Source organism: Zalophus californianus, chromosome 3 (assembly GCF_009762305.2).
Source record: "Zalophus californianus isolate mZalCal1 chromosome 3, mZalCal1.pri.v2, whole genome shotgun sequence".
NCBI classification, from domain to species: Eukaryota; Metazoa; Chordata; class Mammalia; order Carnivora; family Otariidae; genus Zalophus; species Zalophus californianus.
The window spans coordinates 132761211-132784004 of NC_045597.1; the positions used below are offsets into that span (position 1 = coordinate 132761211).

The following is a 22794-nucleotide window of genomic DNA, read 5'->3' on the forward strand; positions in this document are numbered from 1 at the left end:
CTCGGGCGTCCGTTCGCCTTCGGATTGGCTGATAGCTAGACTCCTCATGAAGGGATTGGTTGATCTAGCCCTCCGGGATTCTCGCGAGAAAAAATAGGGGAAAGTGCATTCTGGGATTTGTGGTTTTTTCTGAGACAGTCTGCCTCTCAGCTCTGCTTCTAAAATACTAATTAATAGCTCCAGAGGGACTCGCCCCAGCACAAGGCATTCATCAGTTTCAAATAAAGGCTTCTGCAACAAATATCAATATTGAACTTTAATCGCATTCTGTTGCCAAGTATATTCCCTCTTCTTTAATACTCTCTGTGTCTTAAAGTTAATTAAAAAAAATAAAGCTAATAAAAATACCATTGCTTAATCTGTGTCATCATTTAATAACTTTTCATTGGGAAGTGGTTGGAACATTCCTGTCTACTGGCTTCTAATATGAACATTTCCAAAATTTCTTAAGTCTCTGTTTTTGACCATGTGAAACAGAAACAAAGCACAATACCTAATACTGGTATTCCTTGCCCCAGCAGAAACTCAATGACACAAAACTTTTCATGGACAAGTTTCTTGGTACCCACCCTTTCTGATAGTCTGTGTTGCTGATAAAAGTGAAAAGAGGCGGGGAAGCCAGAAGTAATTCAAGGTTTTCAACTCTGATATCTGTAAGAATGGTGATGCTATTGGTGGGATGGAAATCATCTTCATGGTTGTTTGGTGTGCTGGGGGAAGGGTGATGCAGAGAGGTGAGGCAGGAGAGGAAATTGTTGGGAGATCCAAGTGTTAATATCCCGTAGGCATGTTACTTCTTTAGTCAATTCAACAGTGGCTAACTGCTCCAACTCTGCAGTAAGACTGCCTGAGTTTGAAATCCAGGCTCCATCATTTACTAAGTTTTATGTTGGGCAAGTTACTTGGCCTATTGGACCTCAGTTTCCTCATCTGTAAAGTGAGGGTAACAATAATAATACCTTCTACTTTCGTATACCCAATATGAAGACTGAAAGAGATTATAAATGTAAATGCCTTAGAAGAGGTCCCTATAAGTACTCAAAATGGTTTCTTGTTTTCATGATTTTATACCCTACCTACTTCCTGTGCAATAGACTGTCATATTAAAACACATATAAGTAAGACTTTAAATAGAACAAAATCTAAGTTGGCCAAGAATAAGAGAAATTATTGCAATTGAATACTCACTTTAGCCAAGGCAAAACATATTGCTCCCATTACAAGACAATCACACTACTTGTTGAATTTTGATCTTAAGGAAACATGCATTCTGCTATGTCTGGATAAGTATAGAATATATTCCTTCCACCCAATCCAAGTTGAATTAATTAGTTAGGTGTGGTTATTTAGCATTCTCCATTTAAGAATTTGCCAATATCTCACAAATATAACAATTTTAGTTTCAACATATAGATACTAAATTTCAAACAATAGTCTGAAAACAGCTTCAGTAACTTCTTTAGGCCATTACTAGTTCAAGATAATAAATTATTTCCCCAGCCTGAAATAATGCTTGGACCATCTCTCTAATGCATTCCTGATAGAATCTGGCAAAGCATGACCGATCTATGAGCAAAATGGAAAAAAAAAAAGAGTTTATTAGCAAGGCTTTGAGATATTCACCACTGACACAAGGCTACAACTATATCTCTTAGACTAAGGTGAACATCTTGCAGCTGACTCATTTTTCTGCCTTCTTTAGTGGATTATTCTTGCTAAGTTGACTCCAATTATTAGTGGGCAGAAACATCCAGATGGTCCTCAGAATCGATTCTTGTGGTGTACAGAAGATCTCTTCTTTTCTACTCTTCCAGCTTTTCTGACACTATTTTGGGGGGCCTATAGAACATTGCTATCTTGCAGAATTTCAAACGGGAAGGAACTAGAACTCCATTAAAATCATCTGAGGACCGGGGCGCCTGGGTGGCTCAGTTGGTTAAGCGACTGCCTTCGGCTCAGGTCATGATCCTGGAGTCCCGGGATCGAGTCCCGCATCGGGCTCCCTGCTCAGCGGGGAGTCTGCTTCTCCCTCTGACCCTCCTTCCTCTCATGCTCTCTATCTCTCATTCTCTCTCTCTCAAATAAATAAATAAATAAAATCTTTAAAATCATCTGAGGACCAGAAAGAGGCACAAGCTATTCAACTTGAATTTCCTAAAGGATGGACAAGATGCAGGGATACTGGTCAGGAACTCCAAGTAAATGAAATTGATTCACTATTTGCATCCTTCTTGATAAAGCTGAGGAGGAAAGAAAAATAGGAAAAGAACACAGAGGATATACACTTTAAAGAGTGGAAAATATATATGGCTTGTACGATGGAGTTAAAATTATTATTTTCATCTCTGACCATGGCATGTTTGTGAAAATAAACCCTTGATTATAGGTCAAAAAGTCTTTACTACTATTTTCTTTCATTATTGTTAAGGATTCAAACACCAACAATAAAACATATGTGTAAATAACATGCTCAGGGGTACCTGGTATTGGGTACCCTATCCTAAGAGCTAATTCAGACCAACAAAATCAGGACAAATTATTACCAACATTTAACACATCACAACATGAGTCAGATTCCAGCCAAGGGACTGTTATTAATAAGCTTAGACATATAGTTTGCTGTAATATCTCCTTTCATTTCACAGATATTTATTCAAGGACTTCTGATTTCTGATAATATTTATCTTAAAGCAAAATCGTATCTATTGGCATCTCAGAACTTGAGCTGAATGAATAATGATGCTTGTTTCTAAGGTTTTCACTGGTCCAGGCTAGTGAATACAGTACTTAACAAGACTCATGGAGGGGTGCTGACTGGACCACCAGCTTGATGAATTACTTACTGGACCTTGGACTGGGGCAAGTGGTTGTCCCACTGATGTGCAGACTTTAGGGCAGCCCCTGGGTGTCCACTCTCTTTTATTCTTTCTCAGAGCTCATCCCCAACCAAGGAGTGAGGGAGAAACTTCTGTGTCATTTGTCAAAATGATCCTCTCTAGAAGAAAAGGTGAATGGTTTCTCTCTATTCCACCAAATGTAGTTAGAAACAACCAGCTTTTCTTTCTGTTCAGCACAGCTTCCTTGGCTTTAAAAAGGAAAAAGCAGAAGCTCCCCTATCACAACTCCATACAACACCACCATCATCACTATCATCATACATACCTGCCTTTCATTTCAACCCAGCCAGGAGTTTGGGGATATCTATTATGTGCCATGTGCTGAGAGGGGCACTTTATTCTCTGGGATATATATGGTCTGTAACCCAGGTCAGGGGAGGGGGTAGTAGGAAGTAGGTATGTATTTCCAGTCTGGGAGCTTCTGGGCCAAGGTTACAGGAGCCTTGGTCAGACTGACTGAAACTCCATTGCTCCTTCTCTGGAAACTTGATTCTTTCTCCAATGGGTGAAGGATCATGGGGTACAAGAAGAAAGGTCATTGTCCTCTATGGCACATACCCTTGCTGAGTAGATACCTTTAATCTTGGGGCAGAACTCAGGATTAAAATGATAAAAGCAATGCCATGGTTAAGATTAAAAGTTTTCCACTTTTCTGGATATAAGGATCCCTTTATGACATATACATTTATACTGAACTCCCCAAATGCTAGCTAGTACTTGTACTTTCAATATCTGTTCACTGAGAAAATTAAAAATGATAAAGAGTTACTATGAATTCAGAAGAGAGGAAAGCTCTTTGGGCAGATTCCAGGTTAAGAACAAGTAATAGAAAATGCCTGTGTTCAAAAGACTCTTGAACAAAAACTTTAAATTCTCTAGATCTCTGCATGGCCTATGTCAGGAGTCATTGGAAAAGATGATTCAAGAAAATGTCTCTTATGATAATTGCTATGATCAAAGCACAGTATATCCAAAGTGAAGTCAACCTTTAGTGCCAGATTTTACCTGGAGCCTTTCATTTCCTCCCTAAAATTTAAAAAAGGGCTAGGACCTCCAGCATGGTGGGGTGAAGAAGTCACCAAATCCTTTCCCCAAAAAAGCAACTATAAAACTGGACAAAATTATAAAAAACAACCATTTCAGTGCCCTGGAAATAACCCAAAAGCTTACAGCAAACTAAGACGCATTTATTCCTGAAAAAGATACTAAAAAACATAATTATTTTGAGTATTAAAAATACTCAAAAACATTATTAAGTCAGAGACAGAAGGCTACATATTATATAACTCCCATTGCATAAAATGTCCTTTGCGTAAAATACCCTTTGCATAAAATATCCAGATAAGGCAAATCCACAGAGACAGTTCAGTCTTTGCTTAGAGTTGGGAGTGGAAGCAAACATTAACTGCATGAGGGCACAAGGGAACATTCCACAGTGATGGAGACATTCTAAACTTGTTTGTGGTGATGGTTGCCCAACTCCGTAAATTTACTAGAAATAACTGAATTGTACATTTACAATGGTGAACTTTATGATATATAAATTATCCCTCAAATTGCTCATTTATACCTCAAAATCATTAAAATAAAAAATATGAAGGACATCAACACTTCAAAGAAAAGAAAGTGTACATTTTCCAAACATACAAAAGACATTCTATATAGTAATAAAGATCCTGATGTACAGTAAAGTTTGAGAATACCTACAGTAGGTATTCTTTGGGCCATCTATAAAAAGGAACCCAGGTGCAAAGTGTCTTAACTGTACTATGAAGAAAAAGAATAGTATTGCCCAATGGGCTGCTCTGTTGGGTCCTTTGGTGATCCAAGGAAAAGTTTATGAATGTATAGTTCACGACCATTTGTAGAGAAGAATGAATAATGAGACAAGTGGAGGGGGTACCTAGAAAATGAAAAGCCAGGTCACTTATAACAGTGTCATCATGGAATACCAGTATTCCCGGAATCCTAACCGGAATGGAAGTAATTCTTTTCTGAAAGTCACTACGGTCTCAACTCAGTCCGAAATAAATCCATTTTACATTACAGGGTGCCACTGGAGAGATTTCAAATACAATTATTTGACAGCAGGCAGATAAGCTTGTAGTAAAATGTTAATGACCACGCACAAAGACATAAAGGTCAATGCCTCCAAAATACGCTTTTGTTTACTACCACTGCACCAGTGACACAAGCTAAAGTCAAATATCTCTGAATGATGTTGAATTGCAAAGAGCACTATACCTCAGAGATGAATGGTTCATCTCATGATAAGAATGTATCTTGTGGCTATATATTTGGCATGCGGAGCATATTAAAGGAATTCTAGCCTCTGTCCTACAGGTTGCAATCTAAGTAAAACTGGCAGGACTTACTGCCAATCGAAACCCCAGGAAAACCTAAATGAATCAGAGTAAGAAAGTTTTGGAAAGGGGCGCCTGGGTGGCTCAGTTGGTTGAGTGACTGCCTTCGGCTCAGGTCATGATCCCAGGGTCCTGGGATCAATTCCCACATCGGGCTCCCCTGGCTCTGCAGGAAGCCTGCTTCTCCCTCTGCCTCAGCCTGCCACTTTCCCTGTTTGTGCTCTCTCTCTCTCTCTCTGTGTGTCAAATAAATAAATAAAATCTTAAAAAAAAAAAGAAAGAACTGGAATTATTCAACCATTGGAGTTAACTGGAAAGAAGGCAACAGTACAGAGTTTTGAGACTGGCTATAGTATTAAAAGATTTTTAAAAAGTCATTAAGAGGAAGGGAGTCATTCAGACAAGCAAATCATGCTGGGGAGATTGGAGTACTGAAGATAACTCAAGAAACAGGAAATGAAAGGATCCTGGGTGTAGGCACCATGGAAATTAGATGGGATTCCAGTGAACCTTACGCTATACTTAACTCACGTGGGCCAGGGATTCCATTGAGAATCCTGTGAAAGCCGTGGCCTTCTTCCAAGTAACATGCACATGCACTAATATTTTGCATATGATTTCAGAAAGTTTGATGACCTCTAAATAGGTCAAATTCAGGTCATGGACTCTTGGGCTAGTGGCCAAAGAGATTCAGCTAATATTAGAACCAAATCACACACTTTTTTTTTTTCCTAAATAGGTAACTCAAAGTTTATTTAATAGGAGTTTTTTTTCTTTTTTTTATTTTTTATTGTTATGTTAATCACCATATATTACATCATTAGTTCTTGATGTAGTGTTCCATGATTCATTGTTTGTGCATAACACCCAGTGCTCCACACAGAATGTGCCCTCTTTGATACCCATCACCAGGCTAACCCATCCCCCCACCCTCCTCCCCTCTAGAACCCGCAGTTTGTTTTTCAGAGTCCATCATCTCTCATGGTTCATCTCCCCCTCTGACTTACTCCCCTTCATTCTTCCCCTCCTGCTATCTTCTTTTTCTTTTTTCTTAACATATGTTGCATTATTTGTTTCAGAAGTACAGATCTGTGATTCAACAGTCTTGCACAATTCACAGTGCTCACCATAGCACATACCCTCCCCAATGTCTATCACCCAGCCACCCCATCCCTCCCACCCCCCACCACTCCAGCAACCCTCAGTTTGTTTCCTGAGATTAAGAATTCCTCATATCAGTGAGGTCATATGATACATGTCTTTCTCTGATTGACTTATTTCACTCAGCATAACACCCTCCAGTTCCAACCACGTCGTTGTAAACGGCAAGATCTCATTCCTTTTGATGGCTGCATAATATTCCATTGTGTATATATACCACATCTTCTTTATCCATTCATCTGTCGATGGACATCTTGGCTCTTTCCATAGATTGGCTATTGTGGACATTGCTGCTATAAACATTGGGATGCACGTACCCCTTCGGATCCCTAGGTTTGTATCTTTGGGGTAAATACCCAGTAGTGCAATTACTGGATCGATTTCAAATTGTATTTGAAATCTCTCCAGTGGCACCCTGTAATGTAGCTCTATTTTCAACTGTTTGAGGAACCTCCATACTGTTTTCTGGAGTGGTTGCACCAGCTTGCATTCCCACCAACAGTGTAGGAGGGTTCCCCTTTCTCCGCATCCCTGCCAACATCTGTCGTTTCCTGACTTGTTAATTTTAGCCATTCTGACTGGTGTCAGGTGGTATCTCATTGAGGTTTTACTTGGATTTCCCGGATGCTGAGCGATGTTGAGCACTTTTTCATGTGTCTGTTGGCCATTAGAACCAAATCACACACTTTTAAAGATTGCTTCCACTCAAAAGTGTTTTAACTGGCACGGCAGAGTTCTAGTCCTTGAACAAAACACCAAGGAATTAAATGGAGAGTTCTACCACAGCGGGAAGAAAAGTTCTTGATCCCGAAGAGCAGGGTGGGTGTGCAATTTTCTGAAGACTCTCATTATGTGGAGGACATCTGGCTTGATTCTAAGATGCGGTGGTGAACCGTTCGGATTTGGCTCTGCTGTCTTGAAGTTGTCTTCGTTCTCAGGGTACAGGGGAAGGTTGAAGTTTGCGACCAGTTCAAAGACTGAACTCGGTAAGTATTTAACACAAAGAAGAGAGAGGATGGATTTAGCATGAGAAAGAGGAATAGAGGGAAGGGGAGAGAAAGGAAGGAGAGAGAAAAGGGAGGGAGGAAGAGGCAGATATGTCAGAGCTCAAAGGAGAAGTAACAGAATGTTTGTGTATAAGACTGAAATGTTATCACTTTGCCCTCCTTCTACTCTGCTCAAGAATCTCATGATTGGAGGTCAACTTCACTTTTACAAACTGTTTGGCAAAATAAGAACAACAAATGTTAATTATAGCTAATTTTTTTTTATTTTTAATATTTTTTTAGTGTTTACCATGGGCTTTAATTAAAAAAAGAGAGAGAAAGAATGGAAAGGAGATTCCAAAGGAGGGAAACAAAAACACACCAAATCTGCATCCATGGGGAAGAAGGGGGAATGATACAGACCCCAAATAAGGGATCTGAGAAAAAAATGCCTTAGCATAGAAGTAGAGAAAGTGGTATAAGAAAGGGTCAACTACACACAGGACATACAGGAGGTGTATGACAGCTTGTATCATCATTCATCATTCATTCAGAGATGAATTAAGATGGAGCTTCAACAATTTGATGTGTAGAAGAATCACATAGGAAGCTTACTAAAATGCACATTTTTGGACCTCGATCCCAAAGAGTCTGATTCCATAGTCTGGCGTGGGCCTGGGAATCTATATGCAGGTGGCAGGAAGCAGGTGATCCATAGACCACACTTTGAGAAAGAAAACCTCAAAAGGAGGATAGAGGTAGATCTCCACTTTTTTGGATCTTGGGCTGCATAACTTAGACATGCCTTTGTTCCATCATTTGGTAAACTGATTTGGGACAGACCTTAATCCTAACAACCTTGACTTTGAGATGACTCAGTGTATGAGGCAGGCTCTGTTATTGAAGGGAAAAACTCTATGTGAAGATTATTAGTACCAGAAAAGAACAAATTCCCTGCCTCTCTCTCTTGCTGGGAACCACATAGGATAAGTACTGGAGAGCATCCTTACCCCAAGCCATGGCAACTCTGCTGGCAGATGGCAAAATTTTACATTAACTGCTTTTTAAATTTTAGCTTTATAATTATGTGAAACATTTACATGGTTTCAAAGTCAAGTCTAGAAAATAAGTATATTTAAAGAAATCTAGCTTTTCCCATTCACTCTATCCCCTTCTTTTCTTTATAGAGAACTTTAAAAAATTATTTATTCTTCTACTCTCTTTAAACACAAGCAGATGTGAACATATATTACTTTTTTCTTAGGTAAACATTATATATAATTTTCTCCATCTTAAAGAAGCATTCTTGACCCAGCCACTTTATAACATCTTTGTGGAAAAAATGCATTTGAGTTGAGACTAACTGAATAAAAAACCTTTTTTTAAGCCTCTTTACATACGTTAGCACTCACATCAAGTTTTGTTTAATAATTCATTCATTCAATAAAGAGATATTTAGTGAATAACAAGGAAAGACCCAGGTGCAGGTCCAGATTTTGTGAGAGGTAAAACTCTTCTAATATTGGGGCCTCTCTTTAATAAAAAAGAATATAAATTTATTAATATGCTGTACAACTCCCAGCAGCTCCCAGCAATAACCTGCCATAGGACAGGCTCATGCAAGATTCCCGGGAAATCAACCCCAGCATGGTCTTGTGCTGGGGTCTATGCTGGTGGCTGGTACACAAAGCAAACATGATCCCTTATTTTATGGAGCTTGCACTATGGTACAGGAAAGAGAGATTAAAGACATAAGCTCAAATCATTGTTAAGTAAATCCCTGGTACGGGCTGAATTTCATCCCCCAAAATTCGTATATTGAAGTCTTAACCCCAATACCTCAGAATGTGACAATGGAGATAGGGTCTTTAAAGAGTTAACTAAGTTAAAATGAGGTCATTAGGATGGGACCTAACCCAATATGACTGGTGGACATCCCAACAAAGGATGACCATGTGAAGACACAGAAAGAAAATGGCCATCTACAAGCCAAGGAGAGAGGCTTCAGAAGAAGCTATTCCTGCAGACACCTGGGACATGCAGCTTCCAGAACTGTGAGAAAATAAATTTCTGTCCTTTAAACCACCCAGTCTATTGCTTTCTGTGTCAGTCCCAACAGACTAATATAATCCGTTAAAAGAAAAGAGTGTTTGAGAGAAAGCACTGTCAAAGGAATGGCAAGGATGCTGGTCAGAGATGGCATCTCTAAGGAAGTGCATATAAGCTGAGATATGAAAAGACTAAAAATGATAAACTATAGGGAACAAAAAGACTAAGCAGATCTTGTTAAAAGGCAAAAGAAATCAAAGTGCTTTTACTTCAGTTAATTATACCACAGCCTATAGAACTAGATAGTCCTCAGGAGACAGTCTCTCTAAATTAACTACCTAAGATGAAAAACTAATGTGCAGCTAAATTCATCACAGTCCACAGACTCTGAGGGACTGAATGAGCATGAAGTTGAATTCTTAATTGTAAGACAAAATGTATTTGAAGTCATTCATACCCTGGTTTAGGGAAAAGACATTTCTGAAGAAAATGAATATGATGAAATATGTACCTTAAACTCTTCTCAGAAAAAGAATAAAGAGGAGTAATGTCCTTCCTCGTGGCTCATTAAAGAGATTATGGAAATTATAGAACCTGAATATGAAAAACAAAAAAGCCGAAGCATAGACTCTGATTAGTCAAGGCTAATGCCTCATACAGAGTAGCGCATACCTGAATAAATTCATTTATCTTTGGTAAGCAAGACTATGCTCTCTTTTTGACTCAATGAATAATAAGAATTGTAGAATTATAGGATAGACAAGGGATTCCCTTATTTCTTGGTGGGATGCCACATCAACTTCTTCTGACACATACTTACTCAATTTGTTTTGTGAGGGACTGAATTTTCAAGTGGACAATGGCCAGACCAAATATGACAACAGAATTCTGACCCAAAACCTCTGAAGCAATCTGCCCAGAATGGTCAGGATTTGGTCAATGACTGCCAGCTTCCCTATTTTTGCCCCAGCTTCCTACTCAGGATCAACCAGAGAAAGCTAAACAGGCTCCCCAAACCCATCACATAAAATGTGCAGCTTCTAGTTAACTCATCTCCCGCTTGCCTGTGCCAACAACCTCTGATCAGAGCATGCCTGAGGCCTCTCCTTATTCCCACTACACAGTAAAGCTTTTCTAGTCCCTGCCTGCTTCTGAATCTTTGTCAGATGCAAGTGATGGTAGCTGACTCTTGCTATAGCAAACTCAGAATAAATAACCTCTGTCTGTTCTCATTTGAGTGGCTTTCTTTTGTCTGTCCCCAGAGAAGAAGATGCCTGCTGGGTTGCAAGGCTATCAGCAAAGGATGGAAATGAGAGTCAGCTTTAAGCTCTGAAGTGTCCATCTGACTGCTACTTGATACTTCCTTCAGAGAAGATGCCAGAGACTGGGAAGGTAACAGTGGCCCCTGAGTCCCCCTAACAACAGTGTCCCTGCTGTCCAATGATGGGATAAGCCATCCAAGAGAAGTTCAAAGTGGTGATTGTATCTATGAAGTTCTCCTCATGCTCTGGCAGCTGGTCAGATGTGCTTCTGTCAACCAATTTTCTCTCAGGACTACACAGAAAAGCTTCATAGTTAGAACAACGATACAGGTGAATTGGGGGTCTGGGTAGTTGAAAACATTTGAAATAAGCTGGTCATAGCATTAGCTTTTATTCATTTTGCCACTGTTTAAAATCTCACCAATATTGGCTTTGAACAACCTAGACACAGCCTAGACTAAGAAGAAACATTGGTCTGGAAATAAAAATTTGGTCTCCAAACAGAGCTCCTCCACTATAGAAATGACCTGAGCCTGGTTGCTTGCACATTTTCCAACACTAAAACGAGGATTACTGAACTATTGTGAAGTTAAAACTGGATAATAAGAGAGAGTATTTTTGAAGGCAAATAATTGGAAGAGCATAGAATGCAAGGGATTCTAAAGCACAACAGAGCTTTCAGCACATTTGATTTTATCCCAACACATACATCACTCAGATCAGATTAGCACACTAATGGGAGAACCAAAGGTGTAATCCTGGGATGCCTGGGGGAAGAGCAAAACTCTCTGCGGGTGGAGAGAGCCAGTGCTGGCTCACCTCTTCCTGGTTCTCCTCCTGCTGAAATGATAAGAATGATAAAGGAGACTGGTAAATCTCTCACTGTGGATAGATATGAATATTCATTTACTGGTAGCCATTTAAAGTCACTTCCTGGGGGGGCACCTGGGTGGCTCAGTTGGTTAAATGGCTGCCTTTGGCTCAGGTCATGATCTCAGAGTCCTGGGATTGAGCCCTGCAGCAGGCTTCTCACTCAGCCGGGATTCTGCTTCTCCCTCTCCTCTGCTTCTGTCCCTCCTCCCCCTGCTCATGCTCACTCGCCCTCTCTCCTCTTATATAAATAAAATAAAATAAAATAAAATAAATAAAATAAAATAAAATAAAATAAAATAAAATAATAAAATCACTTTCTGAAAAATGACCTGGTGCCACTTGCCATCCCCCTTTGACTGTCAAACCAGAGTTCTCATCCACAGAAACAAGGCTGTATTTTAACCACCTTCCAGAGGAGCACCACAGAAAACCTGGTGAGGGAGGTTGCCATCAGCATGCCCTGCTTTACGAGGCACATATTTCAGTCGTCACCATTGCTTCACTTCTTCTGGACCACAATACCAAGGTTGTATACAACTGTTACCAGCTTTATAAATTTCTCACTAGATTAGGGTTCTTTCATTACAGAGAGATTCTCTGAAGTCTTGAGAAGATACATCAGTTGTTGTAAAAATTGAATTGAACAAGAAAATCCAGTTATATGCAATAATTTACATATTCGATGTCATTGAAACTTCTTTCAGGTTGACTTTGGGCAGGAGGAGGGGCTTAAGGCTGAAAGGAGAACAGATAATATATACATTGCTTTATAATAATGATTCTCAACCCCAGCTGCCCATTGGAATCACTTGAAAAGTATTTTTTAAATTACCAATGCTTGGGGCCCATCACCAGAAACTTAATTTGTCTGGGGTAGGACGAAGATCCTGAATTTTTAAAAAAAATCCAAAAAGATTTTAACAGGCAGTCAAAGCATTTCCTCTAGGGGTGGCAGCAGAGGTTGGGAAGGTGCATATAGACATTGGATCCCCATGATGATGGCGCTGTTAAATGATGGGGCAGGCCTCCAAGAGAAATCCAAGGTGCCATTCGTAGCCTGTGAAGAAGGTTCCTCATGAGGAGGACATGATGAGAGAAGACAAGGATCTGAATGGTAGGAGAGCAAACACTCGACCTACCCTCCCCCTCCACTGCCGGCTCGGACTTCATTGCTTTGCAGGGACTCTTGGATCCTTGCAGACTTCGTCCTCTAGCTCCAGCACCTCACTGCAGACTTGGACCCCTGGGTCTCTCTGAGCTGCCCTTCTGTTTATTCCCAATCTACATGTTTGTTTGGGTGCTTCCCTCATATTTCTACTGAATGCTGTTTTCAACAAACCTTTTTCCTGATCAGTGAAAAGCCCCTTAAAGATCATTTTTATCTTCCTATTACATGAATGATTCCCCGGTGTTCTCAACTGTATTCTCTTGTCCATAAAAATATGACTCATTCCTAATACAGTTCTATTACCCAAGTGACCTCCTTGTCTGCATTCTTGCCTTATAGCCAAAAAACAGGTTTCCTTGCAGATTTCATATATTTCATGTATTTCCTTCTCTGTCTGTATATGTCATTCTCTCTGCTAATAAAGAAATATCAAAATATTTTTATTTAAAAGCCTGTATCCAGAAAATAACCTGTCATATCACATAAATTTTTCCTGCCCAGATGTTTACTCATCCATTTTTCTCAAAGACCCAATAAAATAGTCAAAAAGCCACAGTCTATTTTAAATTAAAATGCACGGCTTTAAGGACTATTTGACATGCAGTAATTATTTGCGTAGTCTTCTAGCCAAGCATAGAAATTGCCAATGTCTTTGCCCTTGAAGGAAATGAACTGTGCAAAAAATTTCAAGCAAACATGATCCAACTGTGCACATAAAAGGGAGGTTGCATAAGAAATTCATTGTGTCTCTACCCAAATTTTCCCTCGACTTGCCACAGATCAGCATGTACTTCACCTTTTTGGCACCAATTAAAATCATCAACAGATGAGCTTTTCGGCAGAGGAGGGCTGACGTGCCCTCTCACAGATGGTCAGCGTCACATGTTGCGGTAATGGCCGCACCCGCCATGAAGGCAGAGTATAAAAACAGTGGGACCCAGAGCATTTCAGCTCCAATTGCTCTATGTTTAGAATTGCCTCTCTTTCGAGATGGATTTCCTTCATAGGAATGGAGTGCTCGCTATTCAGCATTTGCAGAAGGACTATCGAGCTTACTACAATTTTCTAAATTTTATGTCCAATGTTGGCGATCCCCGGAATATCTTTTCTATTTATTTTCCACTTTGGTTTCAACTTAATCAGACAGTTGGAACCAAGATGATATGGGTAGCAGTCATTGGGGATTGGTTCAATCTTATTTTTAAATGGTAAGCCTTCTGTTTGTTTGTTTGTTTGTTTTTTGTAAAGTTTATTCTTAAATTTGTAGCTTTGGCTTAATGATCACATTTCAGATGTGTATAGTTTTACTTGGAAAATCTTTCAGACGTGTCAGTTAACTTGAAACACCTATTCATAAATAGAACTTACAGAAAGCATAGAAATGTATACTTTATTTGACTTATAACTAAATTCCAAACCCTGTAACACATATGCTGTGATTAAACAAGAAGAGAGTTAAATGAACAGCACCATAATGAACGGATTGATAATTCCAGGGACCACTTGGATATTCCCAGTCTAAGAATCCAAAGCACCCACGGAAGTTTCCCTACAAGGAAAAAAGCCCCTGTTCTTCTTGGAAACTAGGATGCCAAAAACTCCAGATGACTGTGTCATCCTCTATAATGAGACAGACCAGAACCCAAAGTCTCTTAATCATGAGCTTTCCCTGTCAACCCTCTGCTTGAGTCATTTTTATAGGAGAGATAGCTAGTCTTCAGTTAAGCAATAGTTCTGTGTTTAAATATGTATGCATATTTATGTTTCTTTAAATACAGGATATTGTTTGGTCATCGGCCTTACTGGTGGGTCCAAGAAACTCAGATTTACCCAAATCACTCAAGTCCATGCCTTGAACAGTTCCCCACTACATGTGAAACAGGTCCAGGTAAGCAATTATAGCAGCTTCAAGTTACTAAAGATATTCCAACAGAGAGTCATTATGTATGGTTATTACCTAATTACTATATGATATTATATAGGGTATTAAAGAAAATGTCATGGATGCTAAAAGTTCATAAGCATAAAAATTGCTAATGAAAAGGAAAGAAGTTTTATGAATAATCATTTTGTTATTTGTAAAAGGGTAAATTGGGAGACTACTTTCCAAAAGATTTTATATTTTCATTTATTTCTTGGAAGAATGTAATGGTTTGATTCTAAAACAAACAAAAAACAACTAGCTAGAAGAAATTCCCAAAGAACTGTATTAAAATCCTAGAAATGTTGATTTATCTGTTGCTGAGCAACTTGCAAAGTTGTTATGGATCTTCTGAGAATCTCATGAATGAGGTAAGGACTTCCTGGTTTTACTATTGCCAGTAGAGATTATTTCTAATTTTAGAATTTCTTTCTTTCAAACTTCTTTTTTTGTCTTGTGTATATAGCATATAAGTAAACTTCTTGGACCGAATGTAAAATCTTTGCTATGAAAGTTGAGTTTATGAAAAGGTTTATATATATATAAGGGAAAATTGCATGTTATGTAATGTGTGATACTGTACCTTACCACAGTTTGTTACATAGCAAAAAATTCTTGCCATTTGACATCCTGAAACTAACACTGAATATAGTGAATGTATAAGTTCCTAATGAGTTCCCCAAATATATTTCTTTCTTGCTCCCATAAAAGTATACATCCATTTGTCATACTATTTATCACACTGTACTATAATTAATTCTTTACATATATATGGCTCCCCCAATAACCTGTCCCATCAGGGCAGGGATGACGTGTATTTTATCTTTGTGCAACCAATGTGGAATGGATGGATGGATGGATGGGTAACCTTTGAGACCATTGAAATACTACTTTGGTTTATCCCAGCATTTCCCAGCAATGTTCTACCTCATAAAACATTTTCTGAAGAAAAAAAAAAAAGAGAGAGAGAGATTGTATTCTACATTCACTCCCTGAAGATTTACAACTCATGTAAGCATATAAGAGGCTCTGAAAAATCCTGTATAAGATATAGCTTTGAAAGAACTATAGCTGTAAGAAATAGATTGTCTTTGTTTAATGTAGTGTTTTTAAAAAACAGACTGGTGTTTAATCTGAATAAATCTCCAGTTGGTAAAAACTCATGGTGAACATCAAAGTAAATGAATTTTTAAAAAATCAAGCTGCGTGGGAAACACATTCTGGAAGTAGGAAGGCTGCCCGGCTTCTGTCAGGATTGATGCCCTTTACAGCTTCCCTCATTCATTTAATGACAAAGACACCTGTTGCAGTGACCAGCCACAAGGTAGGCCCAGAGGTAGCCACTGGTACATGGTAGTCTCTTGTAAGTCAATTGGTAAAGCAGAACATAGTAATGATATCCTTCAGATATTTGACTTTTCAGCCCAAGGAGAATAAACTGATTGAGGATCCAATGCAGGTACTTTAATTTTCTCATCAATTAAAAACAATTAGGCATGAAAGACATGGAGGGCTGTGACAGATTTTGGTACAACAGCCTAAGTTCTTAATTAGCCTCGAACATTTTGATTTCTGGCATTTAATGAACTTGAAAATATCTGAAAAAATTTTTCTTGAAATAGTGTTTTGAGGCTCCATTTGACTCGATTTCTTTTATTTCTATCTATTTCTAAACATTACATGTAGCCTGTGGTTTTTTTCCAAGTTATGTGTAACTTTCATGGCTAATATTCTACTGTCTATTTCTGATACCGATACTCTATTAACCACCTTTCAAATGGATCGGCACTTTGTTGTTGCAGGAAGTCCATCTGGCCATGCAATGGGCTCATCATGTGTCTGGTACGTCATGGTAACCGCTGCCCTGAGCCACACTGTCAGTCAGATGGATAAGTCGTTGACAACTTACCTGCACAGGTCAGCTTTGCTCCAGTTTCTGTAGCACTGGAATGTGAATACAGAAAGTCTTGAATACAGAAAGCCCTTTAAAAATTTACTTTGGTGTATTTTTAGTTGTTGAAATGTGCTTATTCTATTCGATCATAGCCAAAATAGCAAAATGAATAGAAAGTTAATATTTTGCTTTAAGATAATGTCCTCATCAGCTCAGAGCTGTTGCCACATTATAAGGTTGGAAATGTTTAATTGATTAATGACTCGCTGGAAGTGCCTTTAGGTTTCCATAATACAATAATCACTTTGGTAGCTCATAAGTCATCTAAAATTATATAAGGAAGTATTTTTGCATGCATATTCCCTTGCTTTAAGATTAACGAGAAGTTTGGGAATTATCACTCCCCTTGAATGTATCAGTTTAGAAAAATTATGTTTCCTTCTTTGAATAACCAATGTTTTTGACATCAATAACATATATTCTAGCCTTAAAGACTAGCAACCTTTTTAATTAAAAACATTCTAAAGGCAAACTTAAATTTGTTAGTAGACTTAATGTTAGTAGAATCATAGTGTTTAGAATGACCTGGAACTTTAATATAAGATTATTCATAATTCTTATAAGAATTGGGATGTTTCCTTCTCTTTTCTCCTGAAATACTTACCTATCATTAAAACAATTCTGAGCACCACTTTAATCATACATTATTAGGCTACTGAGATAAGATTTGTCAGTTAATTGCTTAAAAAATACTATAACATATACCATTATTTAAAGTTCTTCTAAAATAAAAAAAAAAATTCCAAGATCCATCACATATTGCACTTTTTTAGAGTACTATTGGGCAATATAAGAAACCAGCCACCAAAGAAATTTGGGTATTTTCACAAAGTTTATTCTAATGAGACCACAACTTGTACACCTTAATGTGTTCGTTATCCAACCCCAAACAACCAGTCAAAAGTTATAATTTAAAGAAATTAACATTTTCTATCCATGGACACATTTTTGAAAGAGAATCTAAATAATCCTCACCTTTTCTCTGCAGTTAATTTCTTCCTCAAAGTTCCAGACCTTGCGAAACATTTGTTTCTTTTAAAAAATAAGTTCTATAATTCCCTTTAGATTTTTATAACTGCAACATTTCCTTTGTCCATCCGTATTTATTGAGTGCCTATTCTTTATCTTAATATTACCAAATCCCTGTTTATTCTTCTTCCATATGGATAACTTCTATTTACTTCCTCTTGGAAAGTCTCATTCTTTCTATTTCTTAGTTTTTCAATAACAGTTTGCTCCGATTATCAGTAAAAAACATTCAGCAGCAGAAACCCAAGGATTCCTATAACTGAATATCACTAATTCTTTATGAAAATGATGAGCTTGGACTTTAGTATTTTTGTAAGCTTTTTGCAAATTGCTGCTTCCAATCTGAAGTATATAATGTCTAAGTCAATTCCCTTGTCTCTTATTTTCCATTTGTCAAAAAACAAAGAATCAGAACTCTTGAGCATCTGTAAAATTAAACCCAGTGAAAATTTGTCCTTGATGAAATGCTTGTGTGACTTTCATCAGAGTGGTAGCTGCCTCTCCAGTGAGTTTTCTTCAGACAAAAACATGTTGGGACAGAAAAAAAAGCAGCACATACAACAGAGAGTAAAAGTGTATATGATCCATTCTAGGTCATTCTGGATTATGAGTAATTCCCCCGAATTTGAACTGCCCATATTCCATTAAAATAATTATCAGGATGTCAAATTGGCTTCCTTTTATAGCACTTATTAAAATCTCAGGATATTGCACTGGTTAAGCTTAATGCATTGCTAAATGGAAAAACCTCTGTTGAAGCTTTTCAGATCCTATGGAGCACATGAAAACATTGTGAAAAAAAATGACTCTCGAATCATAGTTATGTCACAGTTAGATGGATTCCTCTGAGAAAGATCTTCTGGTGTCACCCCCTTAATTTTAAGAGTGATACAATTTCTTTGCTTTTTACGTTTATATCTATTCTTCCATCGTAGACTGACCTGGTCATTTCTTTGGAGTCTTTTTTGGTTGATTCAAATCAGTGTCTGCATCTCCAGAGTATTCATAGCAACACATTTTCCTCATCAAGTTATTCTTGGAGTATTTGGTGGTAAATATGATCACTTACCTTGAGTTGTGTCATTGGAAAGCTTTAGTGTCATTTGTTTTATGTCGTCGGATTCTCCCTGGTAGTCAGTACCCCAGTCTCAGGTAACTCTGTCAAGCCACTGATACCAAATGCTACCCTGGGAGCATAAGGAGTTTCAACACACCTCTCAAATCCTCCATGTACACGATGGCATGGTCTCATTCGATGGCATAAAGACATAACCTCTCAGTGAGTGGGGCTTCTCTGAAGGGTGGCTAGCGCCACATCCAACACCCAAGCTATCAGCCCAGACAGAGGGCTGGTATCTTGGTTTGGGGGACTTCATAATGGCCCTCCAGGCTGCATGCCACGCCACTCTCTTCGATACACCTGAAGTGATTATTACATGACCTTGGACTTCATTGAGCAGCTGCTTTGTATTCCTGAAGCGGCGTTCAACGTGCTTGAGTTTCCGCCATTTAGCCCCACATACCTTTCAAAGGCTCTTTAGTTAATTGGCTATGGCAATTGGAATATTAATTGCGAGCACCTAGGGCTCTGCCTGTAGAGTGTTTGCCACCCAGTGCCACGGACTTCTGAACGATTCACTTGTGGATGGATGGTGGAAAAAGCATGGGGCAAGTATTTTAGCTACTGCCTAGGGAAAGGGCTTTGTAAAATGATTAGGACCTAGATGTCTAAAGCCTTTTATCATGAACACGATGGTAAATTCTTTAATACAGAGAGGAATGATTCCTGAGGAGCTCAAGGGCACATGGTCATCTGCAGTGTCTTTATCTAATCCCCAGGCATGCTTGTGGCGGAGGCCTTTGAACACACTCCAGGCATCCAAACAGCCGGCCTGAGCACATATCTGAAGACCAACCTCTTCCTCTTTCTGTTTGCGCTCGGCTTTTACCTGCTTCTCAGACTGTTTGACATTGACCTGCTGTGGTCTCTGCCCATAGCCAAGAAATGGTGTGCCAACCCTGACTGGATCCACATTGACACCACGCCTTTTGCCGGACTCGTGAGGAATCTTGGGGTGTTCTTTGGCTTGGGCTTTGCAATCAACTCAGAGATGTTCCTTAGGAGCTGCCGAGGGGAAAATGGCTACAAGCTGAGCTTCCGGCTGCTCTGTGCCGTGGCCTCGTTGATCACACTGCAGCTCTACCATTTCATCAAGATCCCCACTCATGCAGAGCATTTATTTTACGTCCTGTCTTTCTGTAAAAGTGCATCCATCCCACTGACTGTGGTCGCTCTGATTCCCTACTGTATTCATGTGTTAATGAAACCAAGTGAAAAGAAGATTAATTAGAGTTGTGCAGGGGCTTAGTGCTCAGTGGTCCCAGCTCCTCCTCCATCTTCCAGCAGAACCACAGAGCAGGGGCAGACGGGAGGCTTCCAAGCAGAGGTTACAAAACGGAGGCCACAGACCCCATCCTAACCTATGCTTAGTTTTGCCTTCACGGTGGTCTCCCCCCAGCCTCCATTTTAAATTAGTTACCAACATTTGAAAGCCGGAATATTTGACATAAAAATCTGAATTTCTGTATTTTCTTGACAAATCTGACAATATGGCACCTCAGGGCCTGCATTCCTACCTGGAAACAATCTACCGTTGCTGACCGATTATCCCCAGTAAGGAGCAGCCTTCTCCATTTTCTCACAGTCCCAACGGGAGCCTCAGTATCAGTTACGTTCATCATAGGAAGGTCAGGCCGTTTATGGCTCCTGTGGGCATTTTAGTGGGAGCCCCAGTCAAACCCAATCCTCTCAGTTTTCAGATAAGGAGAGGGAGTTTCATTCAGCTGTGAAAGCACTTGCTGTTGTCACACCATTGTCAGAACAGGAATTAGAACCCAAGTTTTCTCACGGGTATTTTCATTACACTGTTTTGTTTCTTCATTTTTAAGAAGTAAAAATCTGTTAAGAGTGAATGCTTCTGTGATGATTGCCATGTAAATCAGCTGTTTTTCCAGAAATGTCATTAAAATCCCACATCCTCTTTGACTTGCACTGTGCAGAGTGTTGATGGGGCCAGCCATGGCTCTAGGTATGGCTACATATACAGGGGAAACAGGTCAGGTTACTGTCTGGACTTGAACCTCTGCTTAATTCCTGGTCTCTGTTTTACAGTAGTGCTTTCTAATATTTCAATAAATGCTGCTGAAGATGTCCTGCTTAGAACATTATTTACCAGTCTTTCAAAGCCTAGGAAATCAAGTGCTTTCCTCAAGGTCATGCTCCAACCCAAGAAAACCATTAATTGAGTTAATCTTTGTATATACTTAGCTGTGATGAAGATCTATAGCTTTACTTTATGAAATTATTATTGAAAGAATATTGATATTATACTAAGAATTTCTCAACAAGAGTTTTTTTTCTTCTTCTTTTCCCTCATTGGATCTAATAATTCTGGACTTTAAGTTGATAATTATGTCATTTCAATCAAGTACATTTTGAGTCAGATTTTGCTACACATCCTTGTTACCTGTGGTCCACCACAATGTTTTATGTAACTCTTCTCAAGAAGATAAAGACATGAATTATTTTAGATGATGATGTATTAAATCATCCATAAATATTTATGAAAACATAACAGTTAAAGCATGTACTATTTGGCAAAATATTAGTTGAAGATAACAAAACCTCTAAAAATCAAAGTAATTATTGTTTCTTTTCTAAATGTATTTATAGAGTATATACTATTGTTTTTACAAAACGCACATAACAGCTTTGTCTTTAAAGGTAATATAACTTGATTTCAGTGGTCAGGTGATTCCTAAGCAAGAAGCTGAGGAATGATGAAAGATAATCTTAAGAATGAAATTTGTGTCGTGTTGATGGGACATTGAAGGGGAGAAAAAAATGTTCTTTTTTTTTTTAAAGATTTTATTTATTTATTTGAGAGAGAGAATGAGAGAGAGAGAGAGAGCATGAGAGGAGGGAGGGTCAGAGGGAGAAGCAGACTCCCCGCTGAGCAGGGAGCCCGATGTGGGACTCGATCCCGGGACTCCAGGATCATGACCTGAGCCGAAGGCAGTCACTTAACCAACTGAGCCACCCAGGCGCCCGAAAAAAATGTTCTTAACGTGGTGACCCTTGGTCATTGGTTCAAGTCCCCCTCCCCTAGTGTTTTCCTCAGAAGTTCACTTCAATCCTTTAACACTTTATGATGAATTTGTCTCATCTCATACTCTTCTGCACTTGTCAGAGAGCTCGTTCCTGTCTGGGATCCCTTTGTCAAAGCTTTATTTGAGATTAGTAATGTTAGTCTGGAGGAATCCTCCATTTCAACACAGTCTCAGACTGCTGTCACCAAGCATGAGAAAACTGGGGCATTAACAGCCAGGGGATTCTGCTCCAGTGCTGACTCCACCATATATTCCTCCTCGGTTCCCAGAGAGAAGCTTTCTTCACCCACCCATACTGAGGGCTATCTGTTGGGTGACATGTGATCTTTGGAAGGGGAATAAGATGAGATGTGTGTTCATTATCTATAATTAATCCCCAACAATTCCACCCCTATCTGCCATAAAGCCCAAAAGTCCCCCAGGTGATGAGATTTCCCATTTTACTCTAGTTGAAGTCTCCTGGAGGAATCCATATGGAGGCAAATTGCTTTCACAATGGAAACTGCTTAGGCAGCAAGAGGAACAGCTTCTCACAGCCTTGGAGAAAATGCCTCCCTTTAATAATGATGGAAAAGACTCTTCTGCTTCCAATTTATTTGCCAAACGTAAGTGGAATTGAGCTCATTTGACTCATTGTTAATATATCCATATATTCAAAATGTCTACATCTCCATATTCAGGAGAAAAATGTCAATATCATGAGCTTTCACGATGAGAAAATCAAGACAAGCAACTTGAGAAACTGTCCAATCAAACATACATTTGTAAAGAAAAGCGAAGTAATTTATTATTGCCAAAACTAGCTCTCAAGACGAGTGTTGAATCCCTTTCTTCTGACAAACTATTGGTTGGACATCTGCCTTGGAATGTTAAATTGGTGCCTTCTCTAGACCTATTTCAGTATAACAGAAGGGAGATTTTAAAAAATACATTATAAGATGCCCTTGAAAGTTTTATTTCT

General features: G+C 38.9%; 1 protein-coding gene across 1 annotated transcript; it reads left to right on the plus strand.

The window, feature by feature from the left end:
* The first annotated feature begins 13732 nt into the window (after positions 1-13732).
* G6PC2 (glucose-6-phosphatase catalytic subunit 2) lies at positions 13733-20709 on the plus strand. Its single transcript, XM_027590401.1, has 5 exons — positions 13733-13967; positions 14538-14647; positions 16483-16597; positions 18599-18714; positions 19503-20709. The coding sequence occupies exons 1-5, from the start codon at positions 13750-13752 to the stop codon at positions 20012-20014; spliced, it is 1071 nt and encodes a 356-aa protein (XP_027446202.1). The 5' UTR covers positions 13733-13749; the 3' UTR covers positions 20015-20709.
* Positions 20710-22794: the final 2085 nt, after the last annotated feature.

Excerpts from the sequence above, each read along its gene's own strand:
- G6PC2 (XM_027590401.1), top strand. The coding sequence starts at position 13,750 with ATGGATTTCCTTCATAGGAATGGAGTGCTCGCTATTCAGCATTTGCAG. Across the intron at positions 14,648-16,482 it reads TACATGTGAAACAGGTCCAG|GAAGTCCATCTGGCCATGCA; the intron begins GTAAGCAATTAT and ends TTGTTGTTGCAG. Across the intron at positions 18,715-19,502 it reads TATTCTTGGAGTATTTGGTG|GCATGCTTGTGGCGGAGGCC; the intron begins GTAAATATGATC and ends TCTAATCCCCAG.